The sequence below is a fragment of the Salvelinus namaycush genome, chromosome 1 (genome assembly GCF_016432855.1).
Source record: "Salvelinus namaycush isolate Seneca chromosome 1, SaNama_1.0, whole genome shotgun sequence".
NCBI classification, from domain to species: Eukaryota; Metazoa; Chordata; class Actinopteri; order Salmoniformes; family Salmonidae; genus Salvelinus; species Salvelinus namaycush.
The window spans coordinates 73,919,266-73,936,965 of record NC_052307.1 but is presented as its reverse complement, the minus strand read 5'-3'; the positions used below and the strand labels follow the sequence as shown (position 1 = coordinate 73,936,965).

The following is a 17,700-nucleotide window of genomic DNA, read 5'->3' as shown; positions in this document are numbered from 1 at the left end:
ATGTATTTGGTAGATCTGCACAGGGATGTAGAGTTATGAAACGGATCTAGATGTATTTGGTAGATCACCACAGGGCTGTAGAGTTATGAAACTGATCTAGATGTATTTGGTAGATCACCACAGGGCTGTAGAGTTATGAAACTGATCTAGGTGTATTTGGTAGATCTGCACAGGGCTGTAGAGTTATGAAACTGATCTAGATGTATTTGGTAGATCTGCACAGGGCTGTAGAGTTATGAAACTGATCTAGATATATTTGGTAGATCTGCACAGGGCTGTAGAGTTATGAAACTGATCTAGATGTATTTGGTAGATCTGCACAGGGCTGTAGAGTTATGAAACTGATCTAGATGTATTTGGTAGATCACCACAGGGCTGTAGAGTTATGAAACTGATCTAGATGTATTTGGTAGATCACCACAGGGCTGTAGAGTTATGAAACTGATCTAGATGTATTTGGTAGATCACCACAGGGCTGTAGAGTTATGAAACTGATCTAGATATATTTGGTAGATCACCACAGGGATGTAGAGTTATGAAACTGATCTAGATGTATTTGGTAGATCTGCACAGGGCTGTAGAGTTATGAAACTGATCTAGATGTATTTGGTAGATCTGCACAGGGCTGTAGAGTTATGAAACTGATCTAGATGTATTTGGTAGATCACCACAGGGCTGTAGAGATATGAAACTGATCTAGATGTATTTGGTAGATCTGCACAGGGCTGTAGAGTTATGAAACTGATCTAGATGTATTTGGTAGATCTGCACAGGGCTGTAGAGTTATGAAACTGATCTAGATATATTTGGTAGATCACCACAGGGCTGTAGAGTTATGAAACTGATCTAGATGTATTTGGTAGATCTGCACAGGGCTGTAGAGTTATGAAACTGATCTAGATGTATTTGGTAGATCTGCACAGGGCTGTAGAGTTATGAAACTGATCTAGATATATTTGGTAGACCACCACAGGGCTGTAGAGTTATGAAACTGATCTAGATGTATTTGGTAGATCTGCACAGGGATGTAGAGTTATGAAACTGATCTAGATGTATTTGGTAGATCTGCACAGGGCTGTAGTTATGAAACTGATCTAGATATATTTGGTAGACCACCACAGGGCTGTAGAGTTATGAAACTGATCTAGATGTATTTGGTAGATCTGCACAGGGCTGTAGAGTTATGAAACTGATCTAGATGTATTTGGTAGACCACCACAGGGCTGTAGAGTTATGAAACTGATCTAGATGTATTTGGTAGATCTGCACAGGGCTGTAGTTATGAAACTGATCTAGATATATTTGGTAGACCACCACAGGGCTGTAGAGTTATGAAACTGATCTAGATGTATTTGGTAGATCTGCACAGGGCTGTAGAGTTATGAAACTGATCTAGATGTATTTGGTAGACCACCACAGGGCTGTAGAGTTATGAAACTGATCTAGATGTATTTGGTAGATCTGCACAGGGCTGTAGAGTTATGAAACTGATCTAGATGTATTTGGTAGATCACCACAGGGCTGTAGAGTTATGAAACTGATCTAGATGTATTTAGTAGATCTGCACAGGGCTGTAGAGATATGAAACTGATCTAGATGTATTTGGTAGATCACCACAGGGCTGTAGAGTTATGAAACTGATCTAGATGTATTTGGTAGATCTGCACAGGGCTGTAGAGTTATGAAACTGATCTAGATGTATTTGGTAGATCTGCACAGGGCTGTAGAGTTATGAAACTGATCTAGATGTATTTGGTAGATCTGCACAGGGCTGTAGAGTTATGAAACTGATCTAGATGTATTTGGTAGATCTGCACAGGGCTGTAGAGTTATGAAACTGATCTAGATGTATTTGGTAGATCACCACAGGGCTGTAGAGTTATGAAACTGATCTAGATGTATTTGGTAGATCACCACAGGGCTGTAGAGTTATGAAACTGATCTAGATGTATTTGGTAGATCACCACAGGGCTGTAGAGTTATGAAACGGATCTAGATGTATTTGGTAGATCTGCACAGGGCTGTAGAGTTATGAAACTGATCTAGATGTATTTGGTAGATCACCACAGGGCTGTAGAGTTATGAAACTGATCTAGATGTATTTGGTAGATCACCACAGGGCTGTAGAGTTATGAAACTGATCTAGATGTATTTGGTAGATCACCACAGGGCTGTAGAGTTATGAAACGGATCTAGATGTATTTGGTAGATCTGCACAGGGCTGTAGAGTTATGAAACTGATCTAGATGTATTTGGTAGATCTGCACAGGGCTGTAGAGTTATGAAACTGATCTAGATGTATTTGGTAGATCTGCACAGGGCTGTAGAGTTATGAAACTGATCTAGATGTATTTGGTAGATCACCACAGGGATGTAGAGTTATGAAACTGATCTAGATGTATTTGGTAGATCACCACAGGGCTGTAGAGTTATGAAACTGATCTAGATGTATTTGGTAGATCTGCACAGGGCTGTAGAGTTATGAAACTGATCTAGATGTATTTGGTAGATCTGCACAGGGCTGTAGAGTTATGAAACTGATCTAGATATATTTGGTAGATCTGCACAGGGCTGTAGAGTTATGAAACTGATCTAGATATATTTGGTAGATCACCACAGGGCTGTAGAGTTATGAAACTGATCTAGATGTATTTGGTAGATCACCACAGGGCTGTAGAGTTATGAAACTGATCTAGATGTATTTGGTAGATCTGCACAGGGCTGTAGAGTTATGAAACTGATCTAGATGTATTTGGTAGCTCTGCACAGGGCTGTAGAGTTATGAAACTGATCTAGATGTATTTGGTAGATCACCACAGGGCTGTAGAGTTATGAAACTGATCTAGATGTATTTGGTAGATCTGCACAGGGCTGTAGAGTTATGAAACTGATCTAGATGTATTTGGTAGATCTGCACAGGGCTGTAGAGTTATGAAACTGATCTAGATGTATTTGGTAGATCTGCACAGGGCTGTAGAGTTATGAAACTGATCTAGATGTATTTGGTAGATCACCACAGGGCTGTAGAGTTATGAAACTGATCTAGATGTATTTGGTAGATCACCACAGGGCTGTAGAGTTATGAAACTGATCTAGATGTATTTGGTAGATCTGCACAGGGCTGTAGAGTTATGAAACTGATCTAGATGTATTTGGTAGATCTGCACAGGGATGTAGAGTTATGAAACTGATCTAGATGTATTTGGTAGATCACCACAGGGCTGTAGAGTTATGAAACTGATCTAGATGTATTTGGTAGATCTGCACAGGGCTGTAGAGTTATGAAACTGATCTAGATGTATTTGGTAGATCTGCACAGGGCTGTAGAGTTATGAAACTGATCTAGATGTATTTTTGTGTTAGTGCTAGGAACAAAGATCTTCACACAATTTGGCCACAAAGGTGCCTATCCTGTAGAGTTCAGCTGTATGTTTTGAGTTATCAACTTTGAGTTAGGGTTCTGTTCCACCTCCGGTTAACATTACAGAGTTATAGCCTGACTGATGTAGCCTGACTGATGATTATTTGAATCTGGTGAGTTAGTACTGGGCTGGAACAAACACCTGCACACCAGACGTGCCTGCCCTTAAGAAGATCTTATAGAGTTAGAAAAGGTAAGACACATGTATGAAGTCACTACTGTAAGTCACTCTGGATAAGAGCGTCTGCTAAATGACTAGAATATAAATGTATGTATAGCTTGACCGTGATGAGTTCTCTGGGCCCTTGGCTTTTGACCCTGTGGGAAGCAATGATTACGCCCAGCGGCATCAAATCTGTTATGCCTCATTGGGACACACAGCTGCAGGAGGAGAGAAAACCCGGCAAGTCCTCCTAGGCTGCCCAGGCACTCAAACAAAGCCTCCTTTATCTCCATGTTGTCTCCTCAAGCTGAACCATCATGAAGCAGTACAGTCTCTCTTCAGTCACTGTGCCCACACGCGGCGCCAGCTCAAGAGAGGATTCTGTTTCAGAATGGTGCGCAGTGCCAAATCACACGCCAGAGGTGTTGGCCGTGTGTCTGTGTGGAGGGGAGGGGGGATTTATTCTTGTGTATTCTTGTTTGGGTGCCTGTGTCTGCCTTTGATAGAGACAGAGTGCACATGTGTGTCCGTGTGTGTGTGTGCCTTTCTCTGCTGCTTGAACACTCGGTCACTGTCCTGCAGGAATCACTTAGGTTGAGAATTCCGTGGCGGAGGGCCAGAGCTTAGAGGGGGCCTCTGTTTTGACCCTCAGAACACACACACACACACACACACAGAGAGAGTGCATTTATGTACATTCTGTTAGAGTGCAGCAAGTACCATTAGTGTTCCCTTATCGAAACTTCATGAATCCAGCTTTGACTAAACATATACACTGAGTGTACAAAACATTAGAAACACCTGCTCTTTCCATGACATACAAGTGAATTCTATGATCCCTTATTGATGTCACCTGTTAAATCCACTTCAATCAGGGTACATGAAGGGGAGGAGACAGATCAAAGAAGGGGTTTTAAGCATTGAGACCATTCAGACATGGATAGTGTATGTCTGCCATTCAGAGGGTGAATGGTCAAGACAAAAGATTGAAGTGTCTTTGAACGGGGTATGGTAGTAGGTGCCAGGCGCACCGGTTTGAGTCAAGAACTGCACCGCTACTGGGTTTTTCACGCTCAACAGTTTCCTGTGTGAATCAATGGTCCACCACCCAAAGGACATCCAGTCAACTTGACACAACCATGGGAAGCATTGGAGTCAACATGGGCCAGCATCCCTGTGGAACGCTTTCAACACCTTGTAGAGTCCATGCCCGACAGATTGAGGCTGTTCTGAGGGCAAAGGGGGGTGCAACCAAATATTAGGAAGTTTGTAATGTTTTGTACATTCAGTGTGTCAGCCTTTGACATTTTGTTTGCTCTGTCTATGCTTCGAGGTTGTGTGTGTGTGCGCGCATGTGTACCTGCTCCCTGTGCATTCTGGTACACACTCCTGTGGTGTAGACAGGTGGAGTTCTGTCCTCCACACACCATACAGGCATCCTCCTGCTGGTCCGAGCCCAGGATCAGGTCACAGCCCGGTGTCTGCACAACACAGACAACACATAGGCAACGTTCAGACATGCACAGGCAGCACACAGGCAACACAGAGGCAACGTTCAGACAACACACAGGCAACGTTCAGACAACACAGAAAAAGACAACACAGAGACAATGAACATAAAACCAGACACACATAACAGACAAAGCAACAAAAAAAATCAAGGCTGAAAACCAAATACAGCACCCCGAGATACCACCTGAAAACCAAATACAGCACCCCGAGATACCACCTGAAAACCAAATACAGCACCCCGAGATACCACCTGAAAACCAAATACAGCACCCCGAGATACCACCTGAAAACCAAATACAGCACCCCGAGATACCACCTGAAAACCAGATACAGCACCCCGAGATACCACCTGAAAACCAAATACAGCACCCCGAGATACCACCTGAAAACCAAATACAGCACCCCGAGATACCACCTGAAAACCAAATACAGCACCCCGAGATACCACCTGAAAACCAAATACAGCACCCCGAGATACCACCTGAAAACTAAATACAGCACCCCGAGATACCACCTGAAAACCAAATACAGCACCCCGAGATACCACCTGAAAACCAAATACAGCACCCCGAGATACCACATGAAAACCAAATACAGCACCCCGAGATACCACCTGAAAACTAAATACAGCACCCCGAGATACCACCTGAAAACCAAATACAGCACCCCGAGATACCACCTGAAAACCAAATACAGCACCCCGAGATACCACCTGAAAACCAAATACAGCACCCCGAGATACCACCTGAAAACCAAATACAGCACCCCGAGATACCACCTGAAAACCAAATACAGCACCCCGAGATACCACCTGAAAACCAAATACAGCACCCCGAGATACCACCTGAAAACCGGCACTCTAACCATTCTATAGAGAGGCCGGTGCTGTCCGGATGCTTGGAAAGACACCAGTGGCCCCAATGTACCTTCTGTGACAGAGTTCACACACAGATATGCACTCACGCATGCATGCACACACACGGGAAAGTCCATGTACACACAAACCTGCCCTATTTTGTATAGTATTTGAAAGTATTTACTTGGATATACCACAGAGGCACAAAGAGGGACTGGTGACAAGGGAAGCTGGTGAGTGATGGAGGAGAGAAGAAAAGAGGGGAGACGTGGAGAGACAAGACAAGGTGAGGAGAGAATAGGAGAGACATGAAGATGAGAGACATAAATAGGAGAGACGCGGAGAGGAGAGACATGAAGAGGAGAGACGTGGAGAGACGATGAGAGGAGAGACGTGGAGAGGAGAGAATAGGAGAGCCGTGGAGAGGAGAGACATGAATAGGAGAGACGTGGAGAGGAGAGAATAGGAGAGACGTGGAGAGACAACGAGAGGAGAGAATAGGAGAGACGTGAAGAGGAGAGACATGAAGAGGAGAGACGCAGAGAGGAGAGACGCAGAGAGGAGAGACATGAAGAGGAGAGACATGAAGAGGAGAGACGCGGAGAGGAGAGACATGAAGAGGAGAGACGCGGAGAGGAGAGACATGAAGAGGAGAGACATGAAGAGGAGAGACGCGGAGAGGAGAGACATGAAGAGGAGAGACGTGGAGAGGAGAGACATGAAGAGGAGAGACATGAAGAGGAAAGACGTGGAGAGGAGAGACGTGAAGAGGAAAGACGTGAAGAGGAGAGACATGAAGAGGAGAGACGCGGAGAGGAGAGACATGAAGAGGAGAGACATGAAGAGGAGAGACGCGGAGAGGAGAGACATGAAGAGGAGAGACGTGGAGAGGAGAGACATGAAGAGGAGAGACATGAAGAGGAAAGACGTGGAGAGGAGAGACGTGAAGAGGAAAGACGTGAAGAGGAGAGACATGAAGAGGAGAGACGCAGAGAGGAGAGACATGAAGAGGAGAGACATGAAGAGGAGAGACGCGGAGAGGAGAGACGCAGAGAGGAGAGACATGAAGAGGAGAGACATGAAGAGGAGAGACGCGGAGAGGAGAGACATGAAGAGGAGAGACGTGGAGAGGAGAGACATGAAGAGGAGAGACATGAAGAGGAAAGACGTGGAGAGGAGAGACATGAAGAGGAAAGACATGAAGAGGAAAGACGTGGAGAGGAGAGACATGAAGAGGAGAGACGCGGAGAGGAGAGACATGAAGAGGAGAGACGCGGAGAGGAGAGACATGAAGAGGAGAGACGCGGAGAGGAGAGACATGAAGAGGAGAGACGCGGAGAGGAGAGACATGAAGAGGAGAGACGCGGAGAGGAGAGACATGAAGAGGAGAGACATGAAGAGGAGAGACGTGGAGAGGAGAGACGTGAAGAGGAGAGACATGAAGAGGAGAGACGCGGAGAGGAGAGACATGAAGAGGAGAGACGTGGAGAGGAGAGACATGAAGAGGAGAGACATGAAGAGGAGAGACGCGGAGAGGAGAGACATGAAGAGGAGAGACATGAAGAGGAGAGACATGGAGAGGAGAGACGCGGAGAGGAGAGACATGAAGAGGAGAGACATGGAGAGGAGAGACATGGAGAGGAGAGACGCGGAGAGGAGAGACGCGGAGAGGAGAGACATGAAGAGGAGAGACATGAAGAGGAGAGACGTGAAGAGGAGAGACGTGGAGAGGAGAGACGCGGAGAGGAGAGACATGAAGAGGAGAGACATGAAGAGAAGAGACGTGGAGAGGAGAGACGCGGAGAGGAGAGACATGAAGAGGAGAGACATGAAGAGGAGAGACGCGGAGAGGAGAGACATGAAGAGGAGAGACGTGGAGAGGAGAGACATGAAGAGGAGAGACATGAAGAGGAAAGACGTGGAGAGGAGAGACATGAAGAGGAAAGACATGAAGAGGAAAGACGTGGAGAGGAGAGACATGAAGAGGAGAGACGCGGAGAGGAGAGACATGAAGAGGAGAGACGCGGAGAGGAGAGACATGAAGAGGAGAGACGCGGAGAGGAGAGACATGAAGAGGAGAGACGTGGAGAGGAGAGACGTGGAGAGGAGAGAAGAAAAAAGAGAGATGAGAGGAGAAAAACAACCCTACAAAGCACTTTGAAGCCTGGTGAAAAGCATCATATAAATAGAAATCATTATTATAATAATTATTATATTAAACACTCAGAGAGAGAAGATTTTTTTACATTTGAAATGTAACCTTTATTTAACCAGGCTAGTCAGTTAAGAACAAATTCTTATTTACAATGCCGGCCTACCGGGGAACAGTTGGTTAACTGCCTTGTTCAGGGGCGACACATTTTTATCTTCTCTCCAGATTCAAGTGGGCCTTTGTGTATGTTTGAGTGTGTGTGTGTGTGTGTGTGTCTCCGTCTGTGTGTGTGTGTGTGTGTGTCTCCGTCTGTGTGTGTGTGTGCGCATGCACGTGTGCGTGCGTGTGTGTGTAAAGGGGTCATTTGCTTGCTACACCCCAGTCAGATTACAATCTGTATGTTCCTCCTGCAGTACAGAGAAAACCAATCAAGTGGGAGGTTCTAGAGTAGAGACCAGCAATCTAGGAAACATATAATTATCTACCCCTCACACACACACAGTGAATCTGTGTACGCAACAGTATATGAATCAACACAACAAGCTACCTGAGTGCATGAGGCACTCTTTATTGTACACATGAATATACACACACACACACACACACACACACACACACACACACACACACACACACACACACACACACACACACACACACACACACACACCATATTTAGTCCAGGCTGCTATGTGTAGTGTGGGCCTGAACTCAATCTGTGTCACGCCGCCTTCCAGACCAGCTGGACTCTGCATCTGCTTCCTGTCCTAGACCACGCCTCCTGGGACCTCAGACAGTTTAGGGCCACCGCTGACCTCACGCCCCATAAATCCACTCATACACATCAACTCACACAAAGACATATAAGCACACACACAGACATAAAGACCAACATGCTAATTTTCACACTCCTACACTTCTCTGCAGACAGACAGACAGACAGACAGACAGACAGACAGACAGACAGACAGACAGACGTTTTGATTTTGGGATTTGATAGAGGACCATAATGTACTAATGACCAAAGCCTCAACCTCAGGGGAGAGAATTGAATTTCCAATCATCTCCATCTGCTGGAGTGTGTGTGGGGGATGAGAGAACCCTATTACTGAGGTGTGTGTGGGGGATGAGAGAACCCTATTACTGAGGTGTGTGTGGGGGATGAGAGAACCCTATTACTGAGGTGTGTGTGTGGGGGGGATGAGAGAACCCTATTACTGAGGTGTGTGTGTGGGGGGGATGGGAGAACCCTATTACTGAGGTGTGTGTGTGTGGGGGATGAGAGAACCCTATTACTGAGGTGTGTGTGTGGGGGGGATGAGAGAACCCTATTACTGAGGTGTGTGTGTGTGGGGGATGAGAGAACCCTATTACTGAGGTGTGTGTGTGTGGGGGATGAGAGAACCCTATTACTGAGGTGTGTGTGTGGGGGGGATGGGAGAACCCTATTACTGAGGTGTGTGTGTGGGGGGGATGGGAGAACCCTATTACTGAGGTGTGTGTGTGGGGGGGTTGGGAGAACCCTATTACTGAGGTGTGTGTGGGGGATGAGAGAACCCTATTACTGAGGTGTGTGTGGGGGATGAGAGAACCCTATTACTGAGGTGTGTGTGTGTGGGGGATGAGAGAACCCTATTACTGAGGTGTGTGTGTGTGGGGGATGAGAGAACCCTATTACTGAGGTGTGTGTGTGTGGGGGATGAGAGAACCCTATTACTGAGGTGTGTGTGTGTGGGGGATGAGAGAACCCTATTACTGAGGTGTGTGTGGGGGGGGGATGAGAGAACCCTATTACTGAGGTGTGTGTGGGGGATGAGAGAACCCTATTACTGAGGTGTGTGTGGGGGATGAGAGAACCCTATTACTGAGGTGTGTGTGTGGGGGTTGAGAGAACCCTATTACTGAGGTGTGTGTGTGTGGGGGATGAGAGAACCCTATTACTGAGGTGTGTGTGTGTGGGGGATGAGAGAACCCTATTACTGAGGTGTGTGTGTGTGGGGGATGAGAGAACCCTATTACTGAGGTGTGTGTGGGGGGGATGAGAGAACCCTATTACTGAGGTGTGTGTGGGGGGGATGAGAGAACCCTATTACTGAGGTGTGTGTGTGTGGGGGATGAGAGAACCCTATTACTGAGGTGTGTGTGTGTGGGGGGGTTGAGAGAACCCTATTACTGAGGTGTGTGTGGGGGATGAGAGAACCCTATTACTGAGGTGTGTGTGTGGGGGTTGAGAGAACCCTATTACTGAGGTGTGTGTGGGGGGGGGGGGGATGGGAGAACCCTATTACTGAGGTGTGTGTGGGGGATGAGAGAACCCTATTACTGAGGCGTGTGTGTGTGGGGGATGAGAGAACCCTATTACTGAGGTGTGTGTGTGGGGGGGATGAGAGAACCCTATTACTGAGGTGTGTGTGGGGGATGAGAGAACCCTATTACTGAGGTGTGTGTGTGGGGGGGATGGGAGAACCCTATTACTGAGGTGTGTGTGTGGGGGGGATGGGAGAACCCTATTACTGAGGTGTGTGTGTGTGGGGGATGAGAGAACCCTATTACTGAGGTGTGTGTGTGGGGGGGATGAGAGAACCCTATTACTGAGGTGTGTGTGTGTGGGGGATGAGAGAACCCTATTACTGAGGTGTGTGTGTGTGGGGGATGAGAGAACCCTATTACTGAGGTGTGTGTGTGGGGGGGATGGGAGAACCCTATTACTGAGGTGTGTGTGTGGGGGGGATGGGAGAACCCTATTACTGAGGTGTGTGTGGGGGATGAGAGAACCCTATTACTGAGGTGTGTGTGGGGGATGAGAGAACCCTATTACTGAGGTGTGTGTGGGGGATGAGAGAACCCTATTACTGAGGTGTGTGTGTGTGGGGGATGAGAGAACCCTATTACTGAGGTGTGTGTGTGTGGGGGATGAGAGAACCCTATTACTGAGGTGTGTGTGTGTGGGGGATGAGAGAACCCTATTACTGAGGTGTGTGTGGGGGATGAGAGAACCCTATTACTGAGGTGTGTGTGGGGGATGAGAGAACCCTATTACTGAGGTGTGTGTGGGGGATGAGAGAACCCTATTACTGAGGTGTGTGTGTGGGGGTTGAGAGAACCCTATTACTGAGGTGTGTGTGTGTGGGGGATGAGAGAACCCTATTACTGAGGTGTGTGTGTGTGGGGGATGAGAGAACCCTATTACTGAGGTGTGTGTGTGTGGGGGATGAGAGAACCCTATTACTGAGGTGTGTGTGTGTGGGGGATGAGAGAACCCTATTACTGAGGTGTGTGTGGGGGGGATGAGAGAACCCTATTACTGAGGTGTGTGTGGGGGGGATGAGAGAACCCTATTACTGAGGTGTGTGTGTGTGGGGGATGAGAGAACCCTATTACTGAGGTGTGTGTGTGTGGGGGGGTTGAGAGAACCCTATTACTGAGGTGTGTGTGGGGGATGAGAGAACCCTATTACTGAGGTGTGTGTGTGGGGGTTGAGAGAACCCTATTACTGAGGTGTGTGTGGGGGGGGGGGGGGATGGGAGAACCCTATTACTGAGGTGTGTGTGGGGGATGAGAGAACCCTATTACTGAGGCGTGTGTGTGGGGGATGAGAGAACCCTATTACTGAGGTGTGTGTGTGGGGGGGATGAGAGAACCCTATTACTGAGGTGTGTGTGGGGGATGAGAGAACCCTATTACTGAGGTGTGTGTGGGGGATGAGAGAACCCTATTACTGAGGTGTGTGTGTGGGGGTTGAGAGAACCCTATTACTGAGGTGTGTGTGGGGGGGGGGGATGGGAGAACCCTATTACTGAGGTGTGTGTGGGGGATGAGAGAACCCTATTACTGAGGCGTGTGTGTGTGGGGGATGAGAGAACCCTATTACTGAGGTGTGTGTGTGGGGGGGATGAGAGAACCCTATTACTGAGGTGTGTGTGGGGGATGAGAGAACCCTATTACTGAGGTGTGTGTGGGGGATGAGAGAACCCTATTACTGAGGTGTGTGTGGGGGATGAGAGAACCCTATTACTGAGGTGTGTGTGTGGGGGTTGAGAGAACCCTATTACTGAGGTGTGTGTGGGGGATGAGAGAACCCTATTACTGAGGTGTGTGTGGGGGATGAGAGAACCCTATTACTGAGGTGTGTGTGTGTGGGGGATGAGAGAACCCTATTACTGAGGTGTGTGTGTGTGGGGGATGAGAGAACCCTATTACTGAGGTGTGTGTGTGTGGGGGATGAGAGAACCCTATTACTGAGGTGTGTGTGGGGGGGATGAGAGAACCCTATTACTGAGGTGTGTGTGTGGGGGTTGAGAGAACCCTATTACTGAGGTGTGTGTGTGGGGGGGATGGGAGAACCCTATTACTGAGGTGTGTGTGTGGGGGGGATGGGAGAACCCTATTACTGAGGTGTGTGTGGGGGGGGGGATGGGAGAACCCTATTACTGAGGTGTGTGTGGGGGATGAGAGAACCCTATTACTGAGGTGTGTGTGGGGGGGATGAGAGAACCCTATTACTGAGGTGTGTGTGGGGGGGATGAGAGAACCCTATTACTGAGGTGTGTGTGGGGGATGAGAGAACCCTATTACTGAGGTGTGTGTGTGGGGGTTGAGAGAACCCTATTACTGAGGTGTGTGTGTGGGGGGGATGGGAGAACCCTATTACTGAGGTGTGTGTGGGGGATGAGAGAACCCTATTACTGAGGTGTGTGTGTGTGGGGGATGAGAGAACCCTATTACTGAGGTGTGTGTGTGGGGGGGGGGGGGGGTGAGAGAACCCTATTACTGAGGTGTGTGTGGGGGATGAGAGAACCCTATTACTGAGGTGTGTGTGTGGGGGTTGAGAGAACCCTATTACTGAGGTGTGTGTGTGGGGGGGATGGGAGAACCCTATTACTGAGGTGTGTGTGGGGGATGAGAGAACTCTATTACTGAGGTGTGTGTGTGTGGGGGATGAGAGAACCCTATTACTGAGGTGTGTGTGTGGGGGTTGAGAGAACCCTATTACTGAGGTGTGTGTGGGGGATGAGAGAACCCTATTACTGAGGTGTGTGTGTGATGAGAGAACCCTATTACTGAGGTGTGTGTGTGTGGGGGTTGAGAGAACCCTATTACTGAGGTGTGTGTGTGGGGGGGTTGAGAGAACCCTATTACTGAGGTGTGTGTGTGGGGGGGATGGGAGAACCCTATTACTGAGGTGTGTGTGGGGGATGAGAGAACCCTATTACTGAGGTGTGTGTGGGGGATGAGAGAACCCTATTACTGAGGTGTGTGTGTGTGGGGGATGAGAGAACCCTATTACTGAGGTGTGTGTGGGGGGGATGAGAGAACCCTATTACTGAGGTGTGTGTGGGGGATGAGAGAACCCTATTACTGAGGTGTGTGTGTGGGGGTTGAGCGAACCCTATTACTGAGGTGTGTGTGTGGGGGGGATGGGAGAACCCTATTACTGAGGTGTGTGTGGGGGATGAGAGAACCCTATTACTGAGGTGTGTGTGTGTGGGGGATGAGAGAACCCTATTACTGAGGTGTGTGTGGGGGGGGGGGGGGGGGGATGAGAGAACCCTATTACTGAGGTGTGTGTGGGGGATGAGAGAACCCTATTACTGAGGTGTGTGTGTGGGGGTTGAGAGAACCCTATTACTGAGGTGTGTGTGTGGGGGGGATGGGAGAACCCTATTACTGAGGTGTGTGTGGGGGATGAGAGAACTCTATTACTGAGGTGTGTGTGTGTGGGGGATGAGAGAACCCTATTACTGAGGTGTGTGTGTGGGGGGGATGAGAGAACCCTATTACTGAGGTGTGTGTGTGGGGGATGAGCGAACCCTATTACTGAGGTGTGTGTGTGGGGGTTGAGAGAACCCTATTACTGAGGTGTGTGTGTGGGGGATGAGAGAACCCTATTACTGAGGTGTGTGTGTGTGGGGGATGAGAGAACCCTATTACTGAGGTGTGTGTGTGTGGGGGTTGAGAGAACCCTATTACTGAGGTGTGTGTGTGGGGGGGTTGAGAGAACCCTATTACTGAGGTGTGTGTGTGTGGGGGTTGAGAGAACCCTATTACTGAGGTGTGTGTGTGGGGGATGAGAGAACCCTATTACTGAGGTGTGTGTGTGTGGGGGTTGAGAGAACCCTATTACTGAGGTGTGTGTGTGGGGGTTGAGAGAACCCTATTACTGAGGTGTGTGTGTGTGTGGGGGATGAGAGAACCCTATTACTGAGGTGTGTGTGTGTGGGGGTTGAGAGAACCCTATTACTGAGGTGTGTGTGTGGGGGGGTTGAGAGAACCCTATTACTGAGGTGTGTGTGTGTGGGGGTTGAGAGAACCCTATTACTGAGGTGTGTGTGTGTGGGGGTAGAGAGAACCCTATTACTGAGGTGTGTGTGTGTGGGGGTAGAGAGAACCCTATTACTGAGGTGTGTGTGTGTGGGGGATGAGAGAACCCTATTACTGAGGTGTGTGTGGGGGATGAGAGAACCCTATTACTGAGGTGTGTGTGTGTGGGGGATGAGAGAACCCTATTACTGAGGTGTGTGTGGGGGGGATGAGAGAACCCTATTACTGAGGTGTGTGTGGGGGATGAGAGAACCCTATTACTGAGGTGTGTGTGTGGGGGTTGAGAGAACCCTATTACTGAGGTGTGTGTGTGGGGGGGATGGGAGAACCCTATTACTGAGGTGTGTGTGGGGGATGAGAGAACCCTATTACTGAGGTGTGTGTGTGTGGGGGATGAGAGAACCCTATTACTGAGCTGTGTGTGTGGGGGGGGATGAGAGAACCCTATTACTGAGGTGTGTGTGGGGGATGAGAGAACCCTATTACTGAGGTGTGTGTGTGTGGGGGTTGAGAGAACCCTATTACTGAGGTGTGTGTGGGGGATGAGAGAACTCTATTACTGAGGTGTGTGTGTGTGTGTGGGGGATGAGAGAACCCTATTACTGAGGTGTGTGTGTGTGTGGGGGGGGATGAGAGAACCCTATTACTGAGGTGTGTGTGTGGGGGGGGATGAGAGAACCCTATTACTGAGGTGTGTGTGTGGGGGTTGAGAGAACCCTATTACTGAGGTGTGTGTGTGGGGGTTGAGAGAACCCTATTACTGAGGTGTGTGTGGGGGATGAGAGAACCCTATTACTGAGGTGTGTGTGTGTGGGGGATGAGAGAACCCTATTACTGAGGTGTGTGTGTGTGGGGGTTGAGAGAACCCTATTACTGAGGTGTGTGTGTGGGGGGGTTGAGAGAACCCTATTACTGAGGTGTGTGTGTGTGGGGGTTGAGAGAACCCTATTACTGACACGTGTGTGTGGGGGATGAGAGAACCCTATTACTGAGGTGTGTGTGTGTGGGGTTTGAGAGAACCCTATTACTGACGTGTGTGTGTGGGGATGAGAGAACCCTATTACTGAGGTGTGTGTGTGTGGGGGTTGAGAGAACCCTATTACTGAGGTGTGTGTGTGTGGGGGTTGAGAGAACCCTATTACTGACGTGTGTGTGTGGGGGATGAGAGAACCCTATTACTGAGGTGTGTGTGTGTGGGGGTTGAGAGAACCCTATTACTGACGTGTGTGTGTGGGGGATGAGAGAACCCTATTACTGAGGTGTGTGTGTGTGGGATGAGAGAACCCTATTACTGAGGTGTGTGTGTGGGATGAGAGAACCCTATTACTGAGGTGTGTGTGTGGGATGGGAGAACCCTATTACTGAGGTGTGTGTGTGGGATGGGAGAACCCTATTACTGAGGTGTGTGTGTGGGATGGGAGAACCCTATTACTGAGGTGTGTGTGTGGGATGGGAGAACCCTATTACTGAGGTGTGTGTGAGAGTGTGTGTCCCTGAAAGGGCTCCTCATGCATCCCTTGTTGCATTGTTCCATATACACAGAGCAACAACATGTTTGTGTCTGTGTGTGTGTCTTTCTCTGCTGCTTGAACACTCCATCACTGTCCTGCAGGAACCACTTAGGTTGAGAATTCCGTGGCGGAGGGCCAGAGCTTAGAGTTTGGGGCCTCTGCTTTGACCCTCAGAACACACACACACACCGAATTTATGGGCCTAGAGTAACATTCTGTTGACGCTGTTTGTACATTCTGTTTCTTAGAGTGCAGCAAGTACCATTAATTAGTGTTCTTTTATCAAAACTTCATGAATCCAGCTTTGACTAAACATAAATTAGTTATAAAAGAAAGCCACAAGGAATGTCAGCCCTTGACATTTATTTTGCTCTGTCTATCCTTTAGAGGCTGTGTTTGTGTGTGTGTGTGTGTGTGTGTGTGTGGGCGTGCGGGGGGGTGCTCTGACAAGTGCACTCTGGTCCTAACGCACAGGATGAGTAAACTACTCCTAAGGGAACCACAGGAAATGGTCAACACAGTCCCAATACTGTCCAGACAGAGACAGTCCCAATACTGTCCAGACAAGAGACAGTCCCAATACTGTCCAGACAAGAGACAGTCCCAATACTGTCCAGACAAGAGACAGTCCCAATACTGTCCAGACAAGAGACAGTCCCAATACTGTCCAGACAAGAGACAGTCCCAATACTGTCCAGACAAGAGACAGTCCCAATACTGTCCAGACAAGAGACAGTCCCAATACTGTCCAGACAAGAGACAGTCCCAATACTGTCCAGACAAGAGACAGTCCCAATACTGTCCAGACAAGAGACAGTCCCAATACTGTCCAGACAAGAGACAGTCCCAATACTGTCCAGACAAGAGACAGTCCCAATACTGTCCAGACAAGAGACAGTCCCAATACTGTCCAGACAAGAGACAGTCCCAATACTGTCCAGACAGAGACAGTCCCAATACTGTCCAGACAGAGACAGTCCCAATACTGTCCAGACAAGAGACAGTCCCAATACTGTCCAGACAAGAGACAGTCCCAATACTGTCCAGACAAGAGACAGTCCCAATACTGTCCAGACAAGAGACAGTCCCAATACTGTCCAGACAAGAGACAGTCCCAATACTGTCCAGACAAGAGACAGTCCCAATACTGTCCAGACAAGAGACAGTCCCAATACTGTCCAGACAGAGACAGTCCCAATACTGTCCAGACAGAGACAGTCCCAATACTGTCCAGACAGAGACAGTCCCAATACTGTCCAGACAGAGAGAAAGGGGATGCAAGAGTGAGAGTGTGTGCTTTCGATTCCGGTACTGCCTGACACACACACATAGTGAGACCACCTCTCTGCATAGTGGACACACACACACACAAAATTGTCACTCACCAAGCATTTTCCGTTGACACACACATCTCCAGGCTCTTTACTGCAGGCAGTGCCGTCCAGGACACGACCAAAGTTGTAGTAGAAGTTGTGACCCTGGGCCAGACAGCTCAGCTCACACGGGTTAGAACCTTAGGTTAGGAGGTGGTATTACGAGACAATGCAAACATACACATATAAACAACCTCCTCATGGACAGACATTACCTCTCACATACGACTAAACAGTACAGTTACTAGAAAGTTGGGTTAGTCACGTTACTGCCTATTCTAGGCTATTATCTCTTAGCCGTAGTACTGCAGTACAGGGTTTAAAAAACAGTACATTTTAATTGATGGAAGGAGGTAACTAGTAGCAGGTGGAGGACAGATGGGAATGGAAT

General features: G+C 48.3%; 1 protein-coding gene across 1 annotated transcript in view; it reads right to left on the bottom strand.

Annotated features, from left to right (window-relative positions):
* adamtsl5 (ADAMTS like 5) overlaps positions 1-17,700 on the bottom strand; it is a 70,093-nt gene that overhangs the window by 20,026 nt on the left and 32,367 nt on the right. The window contains exons 6-7 of the mRNA XM_038994638.1: positions 17,322-17,449; positions 4,945-5,065 (exon numbers count right to left, since the gene is read on the bottom strand). Coding sequence (XP_038850566.1) covers positions 4,945-5,065; positions 17,322-17,449 — 249 coding nt within the window. The remainder of the gene's footprint in view (positions 1-4,944; positions 5,066-17,321; positions 17,450-17,700) is intronic.